At 39.0% G+C, this 20,892-nt stretch overlaps 1 protein-coding gene across 1 annotated transcript in view; it reads right to left on the bottom strand.

Moving 5' to 3' along the window:
* Positions 1-10,327, bottom strand: part of pcxb (pyruvate carboxylase b) — a 331,727-nt gene extending 321,400 nt beyond the window's left edge. The window contains exon 1 of the mRNA XM_071206476.1: positions 9,906-10,327. Within this exon, the coding sequence (XP_071062577.1) occupies positions 9,906-9,907 (2 nt within the window). The 5' untranslated portion in view covers positions 9,908-10,327. The remainder of the gene's footprint in view (positions 1-9,905) is intronic.
* Positions 10,328-20,892: the final 10,565 nt, after the last annotated feature.

The raw sequence follows: 20,892 nt of genomic DNA, 5'->3' as shown, positions 1-20,892 counted from the left end.
TTTGTAAAGACATGACGTTGAAATATGACCAACCAGTAGTGAAATGATGGTTAATTTAAGATGTGGCTTGTAATCTAAAACGCTCTTTAATCTCCTAAAATCTGGAAATCTTCCAGACACTGCTGCCTGCAGGGGAAAGAAACCACCAGACTTGAAACAGCTCACAGTGATGGTTTTCCATCCATATGCCAAGATGTAAACAACTCATCTTATGTCTGAAAATGAGTGCTGATCAATTGTTTTCTAAACGTCAACGTGATATGAACATGTGTAATAAAGTCATCCCAAAAGACTGCCTGAAGCTGCCCCACAGGCTTTATTGTCATAGTCACAATAACATTGTTTTGGCAATCTTAAATCCCATGCATCTCCAACAACGTAACATGAATAGTGCAAAGTACACAGTAAGTGTAAGTTACATGCAGCTACAAGTAAACTATATGCATGTCAAATAGTTTTAACTGCAAACAGATGAGACAGTGTGTGTTTTATACATAGGTAAGTGTATACACTACACACACCCTATCCCTGAGCTTGGTGGTCTTGGTCCTGTATCAATATGGGATGAATAAAGATTGATTTGAATGTTCATTTTCTAAACCCAGCCTCCTAGTACTAGACTCCTGGTACTAGGATGGGTTAAATGCAGAGGCCACATGTCACTGTGTGTGCTCTGCATGTGTGAACATTAAAGAGGGTTTCATCCCTCCCAATTCTTCTTCTAATTGGGACAACTATGGGAAAAACAAGACCAAATTCCACTCACAGCTCAGTGTGTTCAGATGATCACGTCACAGCATCTTCAAATTAAATAATATTTGAGTAGAAATGCAATAAGAATGGAACATGTGGCTCTGACTGAATCTATGTTATCATACACATGCACAACTTGTCGTCAGTAGAAGTGATAGTAATTAATGGCTGCCAATGAAATCCACTTTATCAGCCGCGTTACTGACTACAGCTCAACTGCAGTAGCGTCATCATGCAGTGCTAGGCTGATACTCGATCTATCAACGTCATTTCATCCTGATACTCTCTGTCTGGTTGCTCTGGTCAGTTATCAACAGTGATGTACCTGAACGCGTTCAATGAACAATCGTTCATATTTTGGGCGAACGTGAACTGAACGTACTGTATTTCCGCTAGATGAACGTAATTGAGAACGCGTTCATTCTCAGCGCTGTATAACGGCGTTCAAAAGTGCGTTCATTCTTAGCACTGTATTATAACGGCGTTCAAAAGTGTGCCAGATTTCATATGCCTTTCAGCCGAAAACCCAGTTAAAACACACCGTAAACAGGCTTCAAAATAATGCGGAAACCCACCCAATCTGGCAACAGCAAGCTGCCTGTGACGCGTACGCGCCTGTCACCCCTGGCTGTCGCACTAAAATATAAATATACTAAATATATCAGACTCCTCACAACAAACAATGTGGAACCGCGGAACCGGCGAGCATTGAATGAATGAATGAATTAGTATGGACAAGCCGAGAGCAGAGCTCTGCAGCAGCACTCGCTCAGAGTGAGACGGCAGGGGTGGGGAACCTCCGGCCTCCGGCCGTATACAGCCCGCGAGACAATTTGGTACGGCCCTCGAGGTAATTTATAAACACACGCAAAAAATTAAAAAAATGAAAGAAATCTAGACCGCAAAAAAATTAAACAAGCGAGTGCCTGTTTTTCCTGGCCAAGGTCAGGGTCCTTGAACACAACACGAGCCTAAACGTGTCATCACGTGGTATATGTCTCGACTGACAGGGGTGCAGTTCTGACGGAGAGCCCCAGAACGCCACTCCAGCACTTCAGAAATTGCAGTACCGATAAGTCCATACACATGCCGCAGTTTCTGCGTGTCTGTGTCTTTAGTTGAAAGCCCAGTGGCGATCTGTTCATCTGTCACACTGATCAGACAGTCAATAACTGTGTTGTTATCATTAGCATCTGGTTAGCTAGCTATGCTAACGAATATAAGAAGCTTTGTCTACAACCAGTGAGGTAAAGGCACATCTTTATATGATCATTATAGTTATAAAAAAAATAAGAGAATAAAGTAAACAGGTATAAAATACTATATGACAGTTATTAATAAAGAAGAATACAGTTTGAAAGGGTAGTGATTTGTCAAATATCTATAAATTAAAAGAAAATCTGCTTACAGTTGTGTTTGGGTGTTGAGAGATGTGTCCATAGATCTCCTAATGTTGCTCTCAAAGTGCAACAAATCTTCCCAGGGGAGCATGCCCCCCGGACCCCTCTAGAGGAGGTTAGGTCCCCCCCCCACTTAAATCATGTTCACATGGGAAACTAAATACATTTGCACACATCTTGTGTCCATATCTTTCTGTTTTGGTGGTCACGCCACACCCTGCACGTGCATGCATACGCGAGTCATGGTGAGATATCTGGATTAAGAGGTTGCTTTTTCTTTGCACAGAATGAAATGAATGGGCTGTGATTTTAGTTTTTTTAAGCAGAGGTCAATAACTTGTACGGCCCTCTGAGGATATTGTAAAAATTGAAATGGCCCATTAACATCGTACAGGAGACAAATAATAGCTCTCAGCAACGTATTGAAAAAAGAACTATGAACTATAAATTAGTTCATTTTTGAAACCATGAACTTTAGTTCAACATTTTGAATTATGAACTATGAACTGAACTAGTTCATTTTAAAATGTGTGAACTGTGAACTGAACTAGTTCATGTAGAAAGTGAACTTTCCCAACACTGGTTATCAACTCTTAACTGTGACGTACCAAAACAGACAAAGTCCAGTGATTAACTGACACATTTTCCCTCTGTCCAAACTACTGATAAACATAGTATGTGGAAATAAACAAAAAGGTAAGCTAGTAGAAAACTTAATGTAGAATGTAATAAAATGTTAAAAGATGAATTGATATCTGAATAAAAATAAAAGCTGTATAGAAGAAAACTGTAATGCAAATGTGAAAATATATAAACAGAATATTTGTTAATGAAAAGGAAAGCTGTTTGCAAGAAAATAACAATACGATTATGTTAAATATACTATAAAATGTGTTCAGTATATCTAAATGAAAATGAAAGAGCTGGGCAGAAGTGGTAGTTTGGCACAAGGAATGTGCAAAAGTTCACAAACAACCAATAAGGTGCCCTTCTTTTGTTAAGTTGATAGATACATGGACGGCATTAATATACTGTGTTGTTAGAGGGAAAGCAGGGGGGGGGGGGTTACTTCTATCAACAGTGACAGAACATCCAAGTCATACAAATAACTTTACTTTGACTCAAACAAAGGAAATCTCTTTCAGATGGATTACATTGGATCAGTGGCTTGTAAACTAAGTCAGAAAAGGTTAAAGGTCATAATACTCATGTGATCCCAGACTTACAAAACATACAATAAAACTGGATTGAATCCACAAAAGAAGGAGAAAGAGGGACACCAGACACATCGACAGCTTGGCAATACAACAATGACTCTGGTAGGGATGGTAATGTCCCAAGAGTCTCTGAGCTATACTTATTAATGCAGATTACTATTCATTTGGCCGCAATCATGCTTTCATGCTTTTAATGAGCTGTTTTATCATATTTCAGATGAATACCTTAGCTCATTGTCAAGCACGTGATTTTTGTAATGAGGACTACTTTAAGATTACCATAAACTATTTCTTACAACAAAGGGACAAAATCATGAACACATGCAGCCTTATGAGATATGATTAAGCTGGAACACTTAAATAAAAGCTTATATTGATCCTTTTACAGTCTTTTCAAAAGACCCGCACTGTCACAGGAAAGTGACCTTTGTCTTTATTGGAGGATAAAAGGGGGATTGTGTGTTTTCCTCTTTCAGATATGAACAACTCTCAAGCCATTGAGTTTATAGAAGATAAGAGTTACGTTGCTGGGAGCACCACAGCTCCCTCAACTTCACAGGAGACTGAAATCATTCAAACTAGAAACAACATTTACTTCCACAGGATTCAGTCTGCAGGCTGAAAAGTTGCAACCCCTTTTTGTTGCAAACTTTAAAGGTTCCATTAAGTTGAGAGATAAAGAAGGGAGACAATATGTCAAAAGCTTTGTTGTCAGAAGGAAAAGAGTCATCATAAGACACCACATGTTTATCGTAAAGCCACATTTAAATGGCATTCCTGTGGGCTGTTTCTCAACTATTTGGTATTTGCAACAACCCAAGTCTTCGATACAGGCAGAACACTACAACATTGTTTAATAAAAACGTTCTTTGCAGCCTCTTTCCTATCTCAATCTGAGTTCTAACATCAGTTTCAAAACTGCTGAAACACAAACCAACCACTGGATTAAATTATAGCTGAAAGCCTAAATGGAATGTGGAGGTTTGAAGCCAAATGTTCATTCTCTCCCACAAACAATAGTTAGCACTCTGTCCTCACAGCAAAGTTTCTAAATAACGTGTTCCCAGCCTTCAGGGTACATGTGTCCGAGAGCACGGCTAAATCACAGCACACACGCACTGCCAATGCATACATCACACAATCCTCTGTATAAACTTAAAGGTCAGAGGTCATAAACTGTGTTTGTTGGGCAGCTTGAAAGAACAGAGGAGGTTACTGGTTCATACATTAACTTCTCAGAGATCAAAGTTCCATTCTGGTTTGACGCATCGTGACCCAAAAACACAGAACTTGCATCGACTTTACCCTAATTGGCGGATCGTGGGGCGAATACTTACGACAAACAACTGTGGATTTAGGTTCTCACCCTTAAACATTAATCATTCAGAGTTCTCTTAACTGGGAGAAGCATTGATATGCGAGTTCACCTTTAAAGACGACCATGAGAAGACACTATCTCTGTTAGTTAAGAATGAGTAGTGAACTGAAATGTGTGTTTAGGGCACAAAAAACTAAAACACACCCGACTGCCAAGGATCTGAGTTTAATATACTTACTTTCATCGAGGTAGCGTCTTCTATGTTGTGGCATTATTTATTACATGGGTAGGAAAACAATGTGCTTCCTGTCCTTGTAATAAATAATGGGAAAATATGACATTCTATAACTTGAGAAACTAAGGCTGCGAGAGAAAATATATCACTATAAATAGATATCGCTTTTCTTGCAAGACGTAAAATATTTCACCAAATAGCTTGAAATCCAGAACATTGTTGTTCGTGCACATTTTTCGATAGTTCAGCCTAAATTATTTTGTAGGTTCAAAAAAAACGTTCAACACAAAGTGTGGAATCACAAAGAAAATCCACAATCGCGCAGACTGAACTCTACCGGATTGCATTTTTCAGTGTTGTGGAAATGTCAGTGTTGTGGAAATGTCAGTGTCAGAACAGTGAGGATCCATTAAAGGAATGGTATGCTCATGACACTCATTTTTTAAAAATTATCATCCGATAAAACAGACCAGTCTCTGCCAGTCTCTCTCTTTTTTTTTTAATCCGATGACATTATCAGTGATTTTAAACTGATTATATACCGAAATAACATCAACACTGTGGGCGCCGCCATTTCCCGGACGTGACGTAATCCATGCGTTTGGTTTTCGAAGACACGTTGATCTCCATGTTATTTACTGTAGTTTCTCTCTTCAAATATGCCTCACTGTATCGCGAAATATTGCCATAATTCGGATAGGAACAATCCACGGAATGCTCGGTTCCATCTGTTGCCAAAAGGTAAGCATAAGAAGTACATTCGGAGGCAGTGGCTAGCGAAATGTGGCCGGCCCGAACCGAGAGATTTACAGGCTCATGTATGCAGCGAACATTTCACATTTCCGGACGACTACTCTGAGAGTATGATCAAACATAACATGGGATTTAAAGAACAACCATTACTCAATGGAGATGCAGTACCATCGGTCTTTCTGGTGTCATCACCGACCAGGACACCAGTTCGGCCAGTAGAGAAATCGCCCTCTGCAAGTGTGAAGCGACGGAGGAGCAGAAGTAGTGCTCGGAGTAAGAATAAGGTATGTTATAGCGCATTTCCATTGCAGCGGCTAGCCCCGTTTTAACGTCCAGGCCAGGACAGTTTTTGGTGGCCTTTCCATATAGCGTAGTACCGGCTAGTGTGTATTTCCCCCCAGTTTTTCCGGCTCCATAAAATCGTGATTCTATGGCCAGGGACAACGAAGCTGAGTATGCTAAACTAGAGAGGGAATCGCTAGCAAGGGTGGTACTACATGCATACATATAGTATCTTATATCATCTTCCCATTATACACACATGCATTTCCAAACATTAGGACTACCTATGTTGCAAATGTATTATCTTTTCAATTTACACACGGCATCTATTGCACGTCTGTCCGTCCTGGGAGAGGGATCCCTCCTCTGTTGCTCTCCCTGAGGTTTCTCCCATGTTCCCTTTAAACTGGGGGTATTCTTCGGAAGTTTTTCCTTGTACGATGTGAGGGTCTAAGGACAGAGGGTGTCGTATTGTCATACTGATATGTATGGCTGAATTCCCCCATCCAATCTCTTCACATTGGTCAAAACTTGTTCCTCTGCTGACGAGTTCGAACTGAAATACTCCGTGTGTTGACAAAGTGAACGCATGGATGACGTCACGACCATCACGTGACTACTGAAAATGGCAAACATGGCGGCGGCCAGACGGAATATACAGGTCTTGATAAAAAAGAGCTATAAAATCATTATTTACCGGGGAATATCGCTGATTTCTTCAGGGTATGGTTTAAACATAACGTTTCACTAAATACTGAAGTTTTGATTAATTATCTAATGAGTGGACCATTCCTTTAAGGATGAGGTGTAATAAGGTCCCAAAAACTAAAAGTAGCACTAGCTCAGACAGCAGGAACAAGGTCACGCACGGTGTTAGTGCAGACAAAACAAAAGCCAGTGACTGGGCTAAAAAGTGGGAAGTGTTGGCATAAAGGTCAAATGTTGAGCTTGTAATCGTGGTTTTGAATTCAGATCCACACTGGGAATCTCTGCCAGAAAACACATCAACAAGAAGCACTCTTGAGACGGACATTAATACCGTACTAAGTATGCTTAAATGAACTATTCAAAAGGCAATTCAACTTTATCAACATAAATAGATTAACCCAGTGGAAACATAAAACTAGATTTGCGGTGCATGGACAGGATTATTCGAGCCAAATTAAAGTGCATTTCGCTCTTCACTTTCACTCAGGCTCTTTACAGCTGTGTCAACATGATGCTACCTCCTCCTCCTCCTCCTCCTGCTGCTGCTGCTGTTGTTGGAGGTTCCGCTAGGATAGAATATGTTAGAAAAACACTACATTACTTTCACATGTCTTAAATAATTGCCGCCTTAGACCCCTTTTTACACTGTGCTGCAGCATAGTTTCATAGAATCAAGGAACGTACTTGAAATGATCTTTTTCTCTTTACATTTGTTCAGCTTTTGTGACCTAACCATAGATACTTTACTACAAAAACGTTATTTTGTAAAGAGATCGTTCTTGGCCAAAGAACTGTGGAAAAAATGAGAGGTCAATATCCTATGAAACCCTAAGCCTTTTGTTCTCTGTAGAAAGCAAAGCAGAACTAGTAGATACTTCATATCATACACTGCAATTGTATAACAGTTTTATTCAATGTTAGCTTGTTTTCATTCGTGTTCTCTCGGCTTTTTTAACGACTGTTTTGAGATTAACTTAAATGTCATTATTTTATGATGCGTTTTTAATTTTACACAGAATGTTTGCTTTGGATTTACTTTCCTGCTATTTTTTATCACGCTTACTAGAAGGGGTCTTGTGTATTAATGCTATTAAAAAAAATGTAATTATAGGTATGTAAGCAAGGGGCTGCTAATGGCATGAGAGCCACTGGAGTGACCTAGTGCTCGTCTTTGACCTCCTTCAGGGAGTAGCAGCTTAACATGCTTGACATTCATGATTGTGCTGAACACACGCTAATCGCAGTGGGATTAATCTCATGAACTATAACTATATTATCATGATCACCAGCAGTCAGTGCTGTGAGGCCCGGTGGAATAGCACTTCTTTAATCTGATGCATTTCCTGTTGACATGTGACAGCAGGGCAGGTCTTAACAGGGTTGAAAAACACTGGAATACCATTTGACAGGAATATTTTATATGATAGAGGAGCCACGGTTTAATAGATGAATTGAGCATTCTCACCCTGACTTCCTGTGTACTAGCTGCATCTCTAACTCTTACACCTGTCATCACAGATATTTGTAGGATGGTGCCATGGCAGTATGAGAAAGACAATATCCAGTGTTTCCCAGGAAGCATTTCGTGGTAACCCTAACAACAGGTCAGGACCCCCAATTAGCTGACAGCCCTGAGCCTCTTGATTTGATTACAACTAAAAGGCATACAAAGTGGTTTTTGTAACAAGATTCAAGGGACAGGAGGAAACCATCGGTGTCCGCCAAAAGTCGAGTCCAGTGTCCATGGAGTGTCATTTTTATTTGTTATAGTTTGGGAAGATTGAAAATCGGTAGGGAAAGCCAGCTAAGTCGGTAGGCGGTAGAAACATGTCAAAAGCGGTAGACTACGGCCCAAATCGGTAGGGTTGGCAGGTATGAACCATGCATTCTACCAGATATCAACTAAAAGTGTCAGTGCACCACAGATACAAAATACTGATGCTAGGCACACGAAAAATATTGAAAAAGTACCTTTCTAGCACGCGGAAATGTGAAGCATTGAGCCAAGGGAGAACCCAATAACTATTGTGAAGGATCCAGATTCGAAAACATGCATTCATTTTCAATCATGGAAACAGCCTTGGGTGAGGACTTCTATCATCTTATTCTTTATTTTGCCATCACAACAGCTCAACTACTACTGTCTGTCCTGTCGCTACACAAAGAAGTCAAGACCTTCATGATTGCAAAACTATAAATGTCATCCAGAAATAGGGAGAAACGAAACCTCTGAATCATTGTCATAAAACTATGGTGGATGTGTCTCCGCTGCCTTTAGCCTTTCAGTCTGTTACCTTGGCACTATTGCAACAAGTCTTAGTATGTCAAGGTGAATAGCACATGTCCATTCAATACGCAAGGCCATTAAAGTCACAAAAAGTAGAGCCTTTTCCTGCCTGAGTGTTTATGATCCTGCTCCAAGATTTACTGCAATGCTTATTATGGCTTGTGAAAATAACTTGTGATCGTTACCCACTGCGCGTCCCTGAGCTCTGGGATTGGACAGCTGTTCTGCATGTACCAGAGTAAAGTTTGCTTTGAAGATGAACAAACTGTACAACCAAATGAATCTGACACACATGCATGAGTTCAAAGGTCAAAGAGCAGAGACCAGATTTCTGCAACACAGAACCAGTGGGAAAATCAGGCCAACACACACACACAACAACTTTACAAGCTTATTTTGTGTGCAGCTTGAAAGGAAATAGGCATGTTGCACAATATACAAGTTGTAACCTGTAAACAGACATTTATCCCTTTGTATACAGGGGAATTGTAGTCCACATTGCTTCTACTTTTCTTTTAATTCTGGGACCTCAATGTGTTATGTAGGTGTGGCAGTATCAGTGGAGAACCTGTGATAAAACATCATGCTAATACAAAACTACATTTTGAAAAAACTCCTGCAACAACTTTTGAGCCACTTTGCTAACTACTGCTGCAAGTATTTAAAGTAGTCAGCCTACATTTCAGCTTAAAAGTAAAGCCAGTAAAGTTAACTAGGCACTTTTTAAACAGCTTTTCAATGCAAACAGTTTGGTTCAAGTAGACAGGTTAATTTATTTCTGCTGGAACTGTTCTAGGAGTTGCAACACCTTTACCACGTTGACAGCAAGAAGCTTGTACACACGTAGCCACTCAAGAGAGGTGCATGGCTTGTGTTTAGGTCAATTGCACTCAATGACAGCCACACACATACATACACACACACAGGATACTCATTCATACTCAGTACTCACATGCAGGTGCTGTGTCGTTGACAGTAAAAGCTGGGAATCCCGCTGGCAAGTAACCGGACACCGAATGTAAACAGTCGAGTATCAGAGTGTGTTTATGTGTTGCTTCCCTGCGTGCTAACCTCACAACAGACACGCTGCTGATCTGAAGAGGAAGATAGGGGAGTTTATATATACACACACAGGTAGGCTACACACACGGAGTGACTTCAGGACAGCCGAGCGGGGCGAGTAGACACACGCGCAGGCACACACGCGCAGGCACACTCTTGCTCAGTACCTCATATGTAGTTAAGGCGCTAGGACTCTGAAGCTAGTTGCTAACTGTCTACTAGAGCTAAATTAGCTAGCAGCTGGCACCGTCTGTCTCCTTCTCTCGGATATAGGAGTCTGCTACTGCGCCTGCCTCCTGCTCCCTGTTAATCTCTCTCTCTCTCTCTCTCCCTCTGTCACCCCTCTCTTTGATGTGACGCAACCGGTCACGCCCCCTCTGCTCTCGACCACCAATCACAGAGAAGGACATGTTAGCACGCAACTAGCGGCAGCATTTAAAGAGCACCAGACATCCTTGTTTAACACTGTGATTTAAAAGTAACAGTGTAATAATGGAAGGTAGGTTAAATTAAATAACATTTCGTTCAGTTTACACGTTTATCCAAAGGGATTGCCAAAAGTCTACGGTACTAGAGTTAATGTACAAAGTTACTTTCCACATAGGGTGACCAGATGTGGTCGTACAAAAGCAGCGTCCATAATAACAGATGTGCTTGCCCCTGCCTCTGTGGAGAGTTGTTTGACTGAGTCAAAGACACCAGTGGTTCTAGGTGACAAAATAGCCCGCACACTGTGATTGGGGGCCCACCTTCTGTTGCTGTGATGGACAAAACTGAAAGCTATTTTATTTTATGTATTATTATGTTTCTATTCCCTCCTGGCCAGTGTTTTATTTTATCTATTAATTTATGTTGTGCCTACTTGTACAGGTAATACACTAGTTGAATTAAGAAGATGCATTTCTAAACACTTGAAGTGAATAATGCCTGCTGCCTTGGTTAGCCTTAGTTTACTTTTGTTTATTAAAAAACTGCATTTTGACTTCACTTTCTGCTCTGTTGTTATATATTTGTTACGTTTTTTTTCCGGGGGTTGGGGGGTGCTGTTGAGAGGGTGTCCCACATTGTCCCACATTGTCCCACACAACCATACTCCTTGTCCCACATTTGGTTTGTTGGGATCTGGTCACCCTATTTCCACACGGACAGTGGCGACTGGTCATTAGGCACAGCCCCACCTAGTGTCAGCAGAAAGTATTAAAATAATGATTACAACAAAATGCAAAACATAAATTAAAAAATATATAAAATATATTTTAAGATCATGTTTAATCATCTGATTCGTCTGTACATTTCTGTTTTAGTCTGTGCTCTTCTAATTAGTGTCTACAGCATGGGTGGGGAACCTCCGGCCTCCGGGCCGTATACGGCCCGCGAGACAATTTGGTACGGCCCTCGAGATAATTTATAAACACACGCAAAAAATGAAAGAAATCTAGACCGCAAAAAAATTAAACAAGCGAGTGCCTGTCTTTCCTGGCCAAGGTCAGGGTCCTTGAACACAACACGAGCCTAACGTGTCATCACGTGGTATATGTCTCGACTGACAGTGGTGCAGTTCTGACGGAGAGCACCAGAACGCCACTCCAGCACTTCAGAAATTGCAGTAAGTCCATACACATGCCGCAGTTTCTGCGTGTCTGTGTCTTTAGTTGAAAGCCCAGTGGCGATCTGCTCATCTGTCATACTGATCAGACAGTCAATAACTGTGTTGTTATCATTAGCATCTGGTTAGCTAGCTATGCTAACAAATATAAGAAGCTTTTTCTACAACCAGTGAGGTAAAGGCGCATCTTTATATGATCATTATAGTTATAAAAAAAATAAGAGAATAAAGTAAACAGGTATAAAATACTATATGACAGTTATTAATAAAGAAGAATACAGTTTGAAAGGGGAGTGATTTGTCAAATATCTATGGGCATAGATATGTCTCATAATTATTTGTGTGAACATAAAAATAATTTGTGTGTAAATATGTGATTTGTAAATGTAAAACAACATCCACAAATGCATTTAAAAGATTTGCAAACTCACAAATACATTTGCAAGTGTAAAACGGATCTGCAAATACGCTAAATATGTTCACAAATTAAAAAAAGATCTGTGAATATCTCTTTAACATTTACAACTTTCGATCAGGCATTTCTGAATCCATTTTGTATTTGTGGACCAAAAATGCGCTCGCGGATCTCAACTCTCTGTTCACGGATCTCAAGTCTCTGTTCGCGGATCGTCTTTTTACACACACGGAATTTTGAGACATATTTTCCGCCGGTCTCGGCTAAAATCTACTCGTGTCACTCGGTTATTTTCGGAAACCACGTGATGGCCCGCTGATGACTACATTTCCGCATGATTTCAAAGTAAGAGCATGATGGTTTGTTTAATGCTCTGTTTTTGTATTATAATGAACAGCGGAACGTTAGATGCATTCCTCATCACCATCATCATCATCACCATCATCATCACCATCACCCTCATCATCATGTTATAGTGATACAGTTAGTTTGTGTTATTGGTTCAATACAGCATATCTCGAGCACTTTCGTTGATGTTGAAGTGCAGGCTATACGCCACTTCCGGGTCCCGGGGAGCAGCTGGCGGCGAAGCAGCCCAGATAAAACTCTTTCTTCATTGTTTGTTGTGTATTCAGTCAAGCGGGTCAAAGTTACAAAGCACTTCACATCTTATTAATCGCCCTAATTTGACTTTACCAGTGCAGTAATAAAGTAATCTGTAGAAAAGCACCGTATTTAGGTCAGCCTTCATAGTAACGCTACATTACATGTTATAATATTCATCGTGTCCTTTCTACTGATATATTCCTGTCTATTGCTTTCATTTGTATTTAATGTTATTGTGTTTATACTTGTTTCCACACATTTCACAATTTGGGATGAATGAAGTATCTATCTATATATGATATCCATCTATCTATCTATATCTGTCTGTCTATCTGTCTATCTGTCTGCCTATACCTACCTACGTACCTACCTACCAACTAGTTGTTTTGGTTGGAAAGGTTTTGTCATTGTATTGCTCTTTACCAGCACCTGCAGAGTACAGGACTTTACTTTGTAAATATTATATCAATCCATTGGTTTCTAGCATATATCATTTGCAAGTGTTTAAAACAAATGTGGGATCCTGATTTCATAAAAAGAAAGACATTCATGATTGTCATATTTTATTATGTAGGATACAGGACTGGAATTATTCTTACTTTTTACTCCACTTCATTTATGCAACAACTTTATTTCATTTTATGATTAGATTGTTTTGCTTGTATCATCCTTTGCAAATACATAGTCACACTCAGGGCCGGCCCTCGGCATAGGCAGTATAGGCGAATGCTAAGGGCGCATCAACCCATAGGGGGCGCCGAGAAAAAAAAAAAAAAAAAAGTTAGAAATAAAAAAAATATATATTTTTTTATTTCATAACAACACAATTTCCCGATTTTGGATCAACAAAGTACATCTTATAATCTTATACTAACAGAACTACGCCTATATTGCGTACAGCACCCATACAAATAAAATAAATCAAACTCCCAAAAAACGTACACAGCTTCTGTGTGCTTTTATTAACATTGGAATTTACTGTGTAAGCGGCCGCGAGGGGGGGGGGGAGCTTTAGAGAGCTCTCTCCTGAAAGACTGAGAGGCTCTGATAACCTCAGCTCAGTGAGGTAAAGCCACACCTTTATATGATCATTATAGTTATAAAAAAATAAGAGAACAGGTGAAAAACAGGTATAAAATACTGACAGTACAAAAAAGTTGTTATTAATAAACAAGAATACAGTTTGAAAGGGGAGTGATTTGTAAAATATCCATAAAGAAAAAGAAAATCTGCTTACAGTTCTGTTTCATCTGGGTGTTGAGAGATGTATCCATAGATCTCCTAATGTTTCTCTCAAAGTGCACCAGATTGATGCTTTAAACTTCAATATAAAAAAAAAAAAGTCTTCCCGGGGGTGCATGCCCCCGGACCCCTAGAGGAGCCCCCCCCCCCCACTTAAATCATGTTCAAATGGATAGGAAACTAAATACAGTTGCACACATCTTGTGTCAATATCTTTGTTTTTGTGGTCATGCCACAACCATGCACGTGCGAATCATAGTAAAAACTAAAACTGTATGTATGTTCTTCACCAAAACCAAGTCCTCCTGCGTTGAGCCAGATGTGTGTGTGTCCGGGGAGAGGCTACAGGTGGTCTCACAGTACAAATACCTGGGGGTCTTAATTGATTCAAGACTCAATGTTAAGGCTCAGGTGAAAAAGGTTTGCAACAGGGTCAAATTCAGTCTGTTCAACTTGAGGTTTACCCGGAACTGCATGTCAACAGAGGCGGCTCTGATGTACATGCACTCTATGGTTCTATCTCATATCACATACTGCTTAACAACCTGTGGTCACATGCCTGTACAACCACTCTTAAACCCCTGGAATCATTATACAAACAAACACGTACAATAGTAGATAAGAAGTCAGTTTATTCTCATCATTGCCCAATACTCACAAAATATATCTTGTTGAGCTGGGAAAATGTAATGAGATATGCAAATGCTTGCCTCATGTACAAAATAATACACGGCCTTACCTCACCTCCGCTCAGACATTTTATCACCATACGCACACCTGTAACTAGGTCAACAAGAGCTGCAACAAGAGGAGACTGCGTTGTTCCATTAAGGAAGAGTTCATTCAGCCAATCTTCTTTTTCTTTTAAAGCTGCACAACAGTGGAACTCAATCCCAGTAAAGATTAGAGAACAAAACACCTGCAGTTTATTTAAATCTAATTTAAAAACATGGTTAGTGGAAAGTCAGCTCTGTCAACACTGACACAATCTGTACATGACAACGCTCTGTTTATATGCCTTGACCTGTATCTGTCTGCTTTGTGAATTTGTATTTTAGTTTAGTTTTTATGTATATGCTTGTATTTTTGTTTAGTTTTTATGTTTTTATATATGCTTGTATTTTAGTTTAGTTTTTATGTTTTTATATATGCTTTTATCATAATATAAGTATCTCTGTTGAATGTTGTTTTACTAATAGTATTTACCTGTTATTTGAAGTGAAATTTTGTTTTTAGGATGACTTTTAACATCTGTCCAGGGACTACAGACGAAAAATAGCCTGTTGGCTAACTCTGGCGCAGTTACAGAAATGTCAATTAATGTGCACTGTCCCTGTCAAATAAATATAAAAAAAAAAAAAAAAAAATAGTGAGTGTCTGCATTTGGGGGAGGGGGGGGCGCCAGCTAAAATCTTGCCTAGGGCGGCAAATTGGTCAGGGCCGGCCCTGGTCACACTGCTGGGAACAGGGCTGTTTCTCTGAGAGACGTAGATAACCACTTATGAGAATATAATGCATTGGTGTATATTAAACTAGCCAACAGTATAAAAAGAACTACAAAAGTGTTGTCAATATTAACCATAAACATTTACATTAGTGAAATGACACATCAATCAATGTTTATTTTTATTTTATTTTTCACATCACATTAATGCAGGTATATAATCAAAAGTGTTAACACAGAGAACCTTTTAAAGCATAATGAGTACTTCAAATGTAAGTCCATTTGGCTAGTACTTACATACCTTTACTTAAGTAAGACTATAAAGGCAAGACTTTTACTTCAGTCAAGTATCTGAATACTTTGTCTGCTCCTGGTAGTCCATGGATCCATTGCTCTTAATTTCCAGTCGTAAAGAGAACCAACTGTAATGTGTTCAAGTAGATGTCCTTTCCAAATGAATCTGATGGTAACATTGGGTCAATATTAGCATTAAGGTGTTCCATCTGTTGATCACTCAGAGGACTCCGGGTGACAGGAACAACTATTCCCGAGTGTTCCTCACGCAGATGACCACTGGCCTCCCAGTCAATGGGGATCTGTAATCTCTGTCACAAAAAACAAAACCGTTTTTAAAAATATGTATACTTTTCTTCCGCTGTTATGTACCGTTATAATTGTATACAAAAGAAGAATAAAGAAGTATCACTACATTCCTATGCATTAATATAATTACTTATATTGACTGTGCGTGGGCCTGGCAGTGGGAGATTCATTTCAGGCAAAAGTGTGCACAATCAACGGTAGGGCATGTATTTTAATTGTTTTAATAATGTATATGGTTATAAAATATAACATTGAAACACTGACGCAAAGAACAAGTATGTGGAATGTGTTATTAAGTAAGTTTACTTGACTACAGTCCAGTTCTGTATCCTACATAATAAAATATGACAATCGTTAATTTCTTTGTCAATTACTTTTATCAAATGAATATCCCACATTTGTTTTAAGCACTTTAAATGTTAGAAACAAATATTATAGGATTGATATAATATGTACAATATTTAAGTCCTGTACTCTGCAGGTACAGATAGATAGATCGATAGATAGAAAGATATATGGATATATAGATGGATATCATATATAATAATAATAATAATAATAATACATTACATTTATAAAGCGCTTTTCCTGGTGCTCAAAGCGCTTACGAGCAAGTAAAACAAAAATAACAACAAAAGTAGAAAGTGCTAAGCTCGGAGGAATAAGGGCAAGGGGTTATATAGATACTTCATTCATCCCAAATTGTGAAATGTGTGGAAACAAGTATAAACACAATAACATTAAATACAAATGAAAGCAATAGACAGGAATATATCAGTGGAAAGGACACGATGAATATTATAACATTTAATGTAGCCTTACTATGAAGGCTGTGTATGTGAAAAATAAAATAAAAATAAACATTGATTGATGTGTCATTTCACTAATGTAAATGTTTATGGTTAATATTGACAACACTTTTGTAGTTCTTTTTATACTGTTGGCTAGTTTAATATACACCAATGCATTATATTCTCATAAGTGGTTATCTACGTCTCTCAGAGAAACAGCCCTGTTCCCAGCAGTGTGACTATGTATTTGCAAAGGATGATACAAGCAAAACAATCTAATCATAAAATGAAATAAAGTTGTTGCATAAATGAAGTGGAGTAAAAAGTAAGAATAATTCCAGTCCTGTATCCTACATAATAAAATATGACAATCATGAATGTCTTTCTTTTTATGAAATCAGGATCCCACATTTGTTTTAAACACTTGCAAATGATATATGCTAGAAACCAATGGATTGATATAATATTTACAAAGTAAAGTCCTGTACTCTGCAGGTGCTGGTAAAGAGCAATACAATGACAAAACCTTTCCAACCAAAACAACTAGTTGGTAGGTAGGTACGTAGGTAGGTATAGGCAGACAGATAGACAGATAGACAGACAGATATAGATAGATAGATGGATATCATATATAGATAGATACCTCATTCATCCCAAATTGTGAAATGTGTGGAAACAAGTATAAACACAATAACATTAAATACAAATGAAAGCAATAGACAGGAATATATCAGTAGAAAGGACACGATGAATATTATAACATGTAATGTAGCGTTACTATGAAGGCTGACCTAAATACGGTGCTTTTCTACAGATTACTTTATTACTGCACTGGTAAAGTCAAATTAGGGCGATTAATAAGATGTGAAGTGCTTTGTAACTTTGACCCGCTTGACTGAATACACAACAAACAATGAAGAAAGAGTTTTATCTGGGCTGCTTCGCCGCCAGCTGCTCCCCGGGACCCGGAAGTGGCGTATAGCCTGCACTTCAACATCAACGAAGGTGCTCGAGATATGCTGTATTGAACCAATAACACAAACTAACTGTATCACTATAACATGATGATGAGGGTGATGGTGATGATGATGATGATGGTGATGAGGAATGCATCTAACGTTCCGCTGTTCATTATAATACAAAAACAGAGCATTAAACAAACCATCATGCTCTTACTTTGAAATCATGCGGAAATGTAGTCATCAGCGGGCCATCACGTGGTTTCCGAAAATAACCGAGTGACACGAGTAGATTTTAGCCGAGACCGGCGGAAAATATGTCTCAAAATTCCGTGTGTGTAAAAAGACGATTCGCGAACAGAGACTTGAGATCCGTGAACAGAGAGTTGAGATCCGCGAGCGCATTTTTGGTCCACAAATACAAAATGGATTCAGAAATGCCTGATCGAAAGTTGTAAATGTTAAAGAGATATTCACAGATCTTTTTTTAATTTGTGAACATATTTAGCGTATTTGCAGATCCGTTTTACACTTGCAAATGTATTTGTGAGTTTGCAAATCTTTTAAATGCATTTGTGGATGTTGTTTTACATTTACAAATCACATATTTACACACAAATTATTTTTATGTTCACACAAATAATTATGAGACATATCTATGCCCATAAATATCCATAAATTAAAAGAAAATCTGCTTACAGTTGTGTTTGGGTGTTGAGAGATGTGTCCATAGATCTCCTAATGTTGCTCTCAAAGTGCACCAGATTGATGCTTTTAACTTCAACATTTAAAAAAAAATCTTCCCAGGGGAGCATGCCCCCCGGACCCCCCTAGAGGAGGTTAGGTCCCCCCCCACTTAAATCATGTTCACATGGATAGGAAACTAAATACATTTGCACACATCTTGTGTCCATATCTTTCTGTTTTGGTGGTCACGCCACACCCTGCACGTGCATGCATACGCGAGTCATGGTGAGATATCTGGATTAAGAGGTTGCTTTTTCTTTGCACAGAATGAAATGAATGGGCTGTGATTTTAGTTGTTTTAAGCAGAGGTCAATAACTTGTACGGCCCTCTGAGGATATTGTAAAAATTGAAATGGCCCTTGAGAGGAAAAAGGTTCCCCACCCCTGGTCTACAGTGTGTGCCTATTGAGCTGTTTAGAGCCATGTGGGACAAAACCTGATCCTGCCCCTCCCTCTGACTGTCTAAGTGAACGGTGACTGCAAAAACTACACTGCGCATGCTCAGAGTATTTTCCTATTTAATGTGTGTGGCAAAAAATAATGACCATAGGGGCTGTCACTACCCGATCCGTCACCCTGCCCGATCGGTTCTGCGCATGTGCGAGAGGGTCCGCCATGTTGGACAACTCCGGACGGCAACACCAGATGGACACTTGACACAGTGGCTTTTAGCAAAGCTCAAAAAGAAAACTCGAGAGAGATGAGTTATAGTTATTACAACGTGACTTCACTATTATTTAACAACTCTTTTTATTGAGTTCTTTTATTTGGGGTTAAGTACATTGTCAGAATAAGTGAAGAATGAATTTAACTTCTGTTAGACAGCCATATGCCATACATTTTTGCATACATTCACAGTAAATATTTATTCAGTATGATAGCTGTCTAACAGAAGTTAAATCTATTTCTCACTTATTCTGACAATGTACTTAACCCCAAATAAAAGAACCCAATAAAAAGAGTTGTTAAATAATAGTGAAGTCACGTTGTAATAACAATAACTCATCTCTCTCTGTTTTTCTTTTTGAGCTTTGCTAAAAGCCACTGTGTCAAGTGTCCATCTGGTGTTGCCGTCCGGAGTTGTCCAACATGGCGGACCCTCTCGCACATGCGCAGAACCGATCGGGCAGGGTGACGGATCGGGTAGTGACAGTTGTCAACACTAGATGGCTCATGGGAGATTTTCCAGCGTAGCTGACCGGCCGCCATCTTGCTACAGTTAACAGTTACTCTGATTCGCGTTATGGTAGCTGTTGTAAGGTGAGTGATCTGCACAAAAATACTCTTAACTCACTGAAATCTTGACTGATTTACAAACGGTTTGTTTTATTATAAACATGATTAGCATGGCTATGATACAGGATGCTTGGACATGTTGAAATGGCAGCTTTTCTTTGTGTATGTGGTTGTATTTATTAGCTGGCTAATAACAAGAGGCTGTCAGTGAGACCTAGTATTACAAAGTTGACCCAGCAACTTTACACCAGTGGGAGAGGCAGAACTGCTCTTTCTTTTCAACACAACTTAAGTTACACATGATTTCTTCCAAGTGGTTTGGCTTGTTAAAAACATCTTGCATTATGATACAGGAATTTGCTGGCTTTGTGTTTACAGAAGTACCTGACTATGCCGGACTTTTGTGCAGCCTACGGATGCTCTAATCACCGCAGTCTGGAAACAAGAACCCGTGGGATCACCTTTCACGTGTAAGATATGACAATATTAAGACTAAAATTAGGATAATCGTTAATTACTTAGTGGATGTATGTACATTACAAGTCCTGCTACACAGGATCAGTGGGGCTATGTGAGATAATAGTATTGCAAGATTGTTGTTGACCCAGCCTCTTTAGAATATGTTGTTACTAGGGGTGTAACGGTTCACAAACATTTCGGTTCGGTACGTACCTCGGTTTTTAGGTCACGGTTCGGTTCGGTACGTTTTCGGTACAGCAGAACAAAACATAACATATTTTTTTTTAATTATTATTAAACTGTGAATAGTGTATTCACTCAAATAAATACAAAATATAATAAAATAAACATTAAGGTGCAGCATTTCGATGAACTGAAATAATCTGTATTTGAACTTTACTGTACTAGTACTCACAAAACATAAAATATTAGTTTTGGGTTTTTAATTATTATTAAACTATGAATATTCACTCAAATAAATATATAATAAAATAAACATTAAGGTGCAGCTTTTCGATTAACTGAAATAATCTGTATTTGTACTGTACTGTACTAGTACCTAAGCAGCCAGTTTGACATTATGACTTGCTTGTCATTTCATGTTTTTTTAAAGAAAGATGAACTTGTCCACATTGCTTGCCGAAAGGGCAGATCAGCTGGCACTAACAATGTCTCCTGCCGTGGAGAACACCCTCTCGCTAGGGACAGAGGTAGTAGCAGATACAGCCAGGTAGCACTTTGCTAACATGGCAACATAAGGATATTTGCC

Source organism: Pseudochaenichthys georgianus, chromosome 18 (assembly GCF_902827115.2).
Source record: "Pseudochaenichthys georgianus chromosome 18, fPseGeo1.2, whole genome shotgun sequence".
Lineage (NCBI taxonomy): Eukaryota > Metazoa > Chordata > Actinopteri > Perciformes > Channichthyidae > Pseudochaenichthys > Pseudochaenichthys georgianus.
The sequence above is the reverse complement of the archived record's forward strand: the minus strand, read 5'-3'. Positions and strand labels throughout refer to the sequence as shown.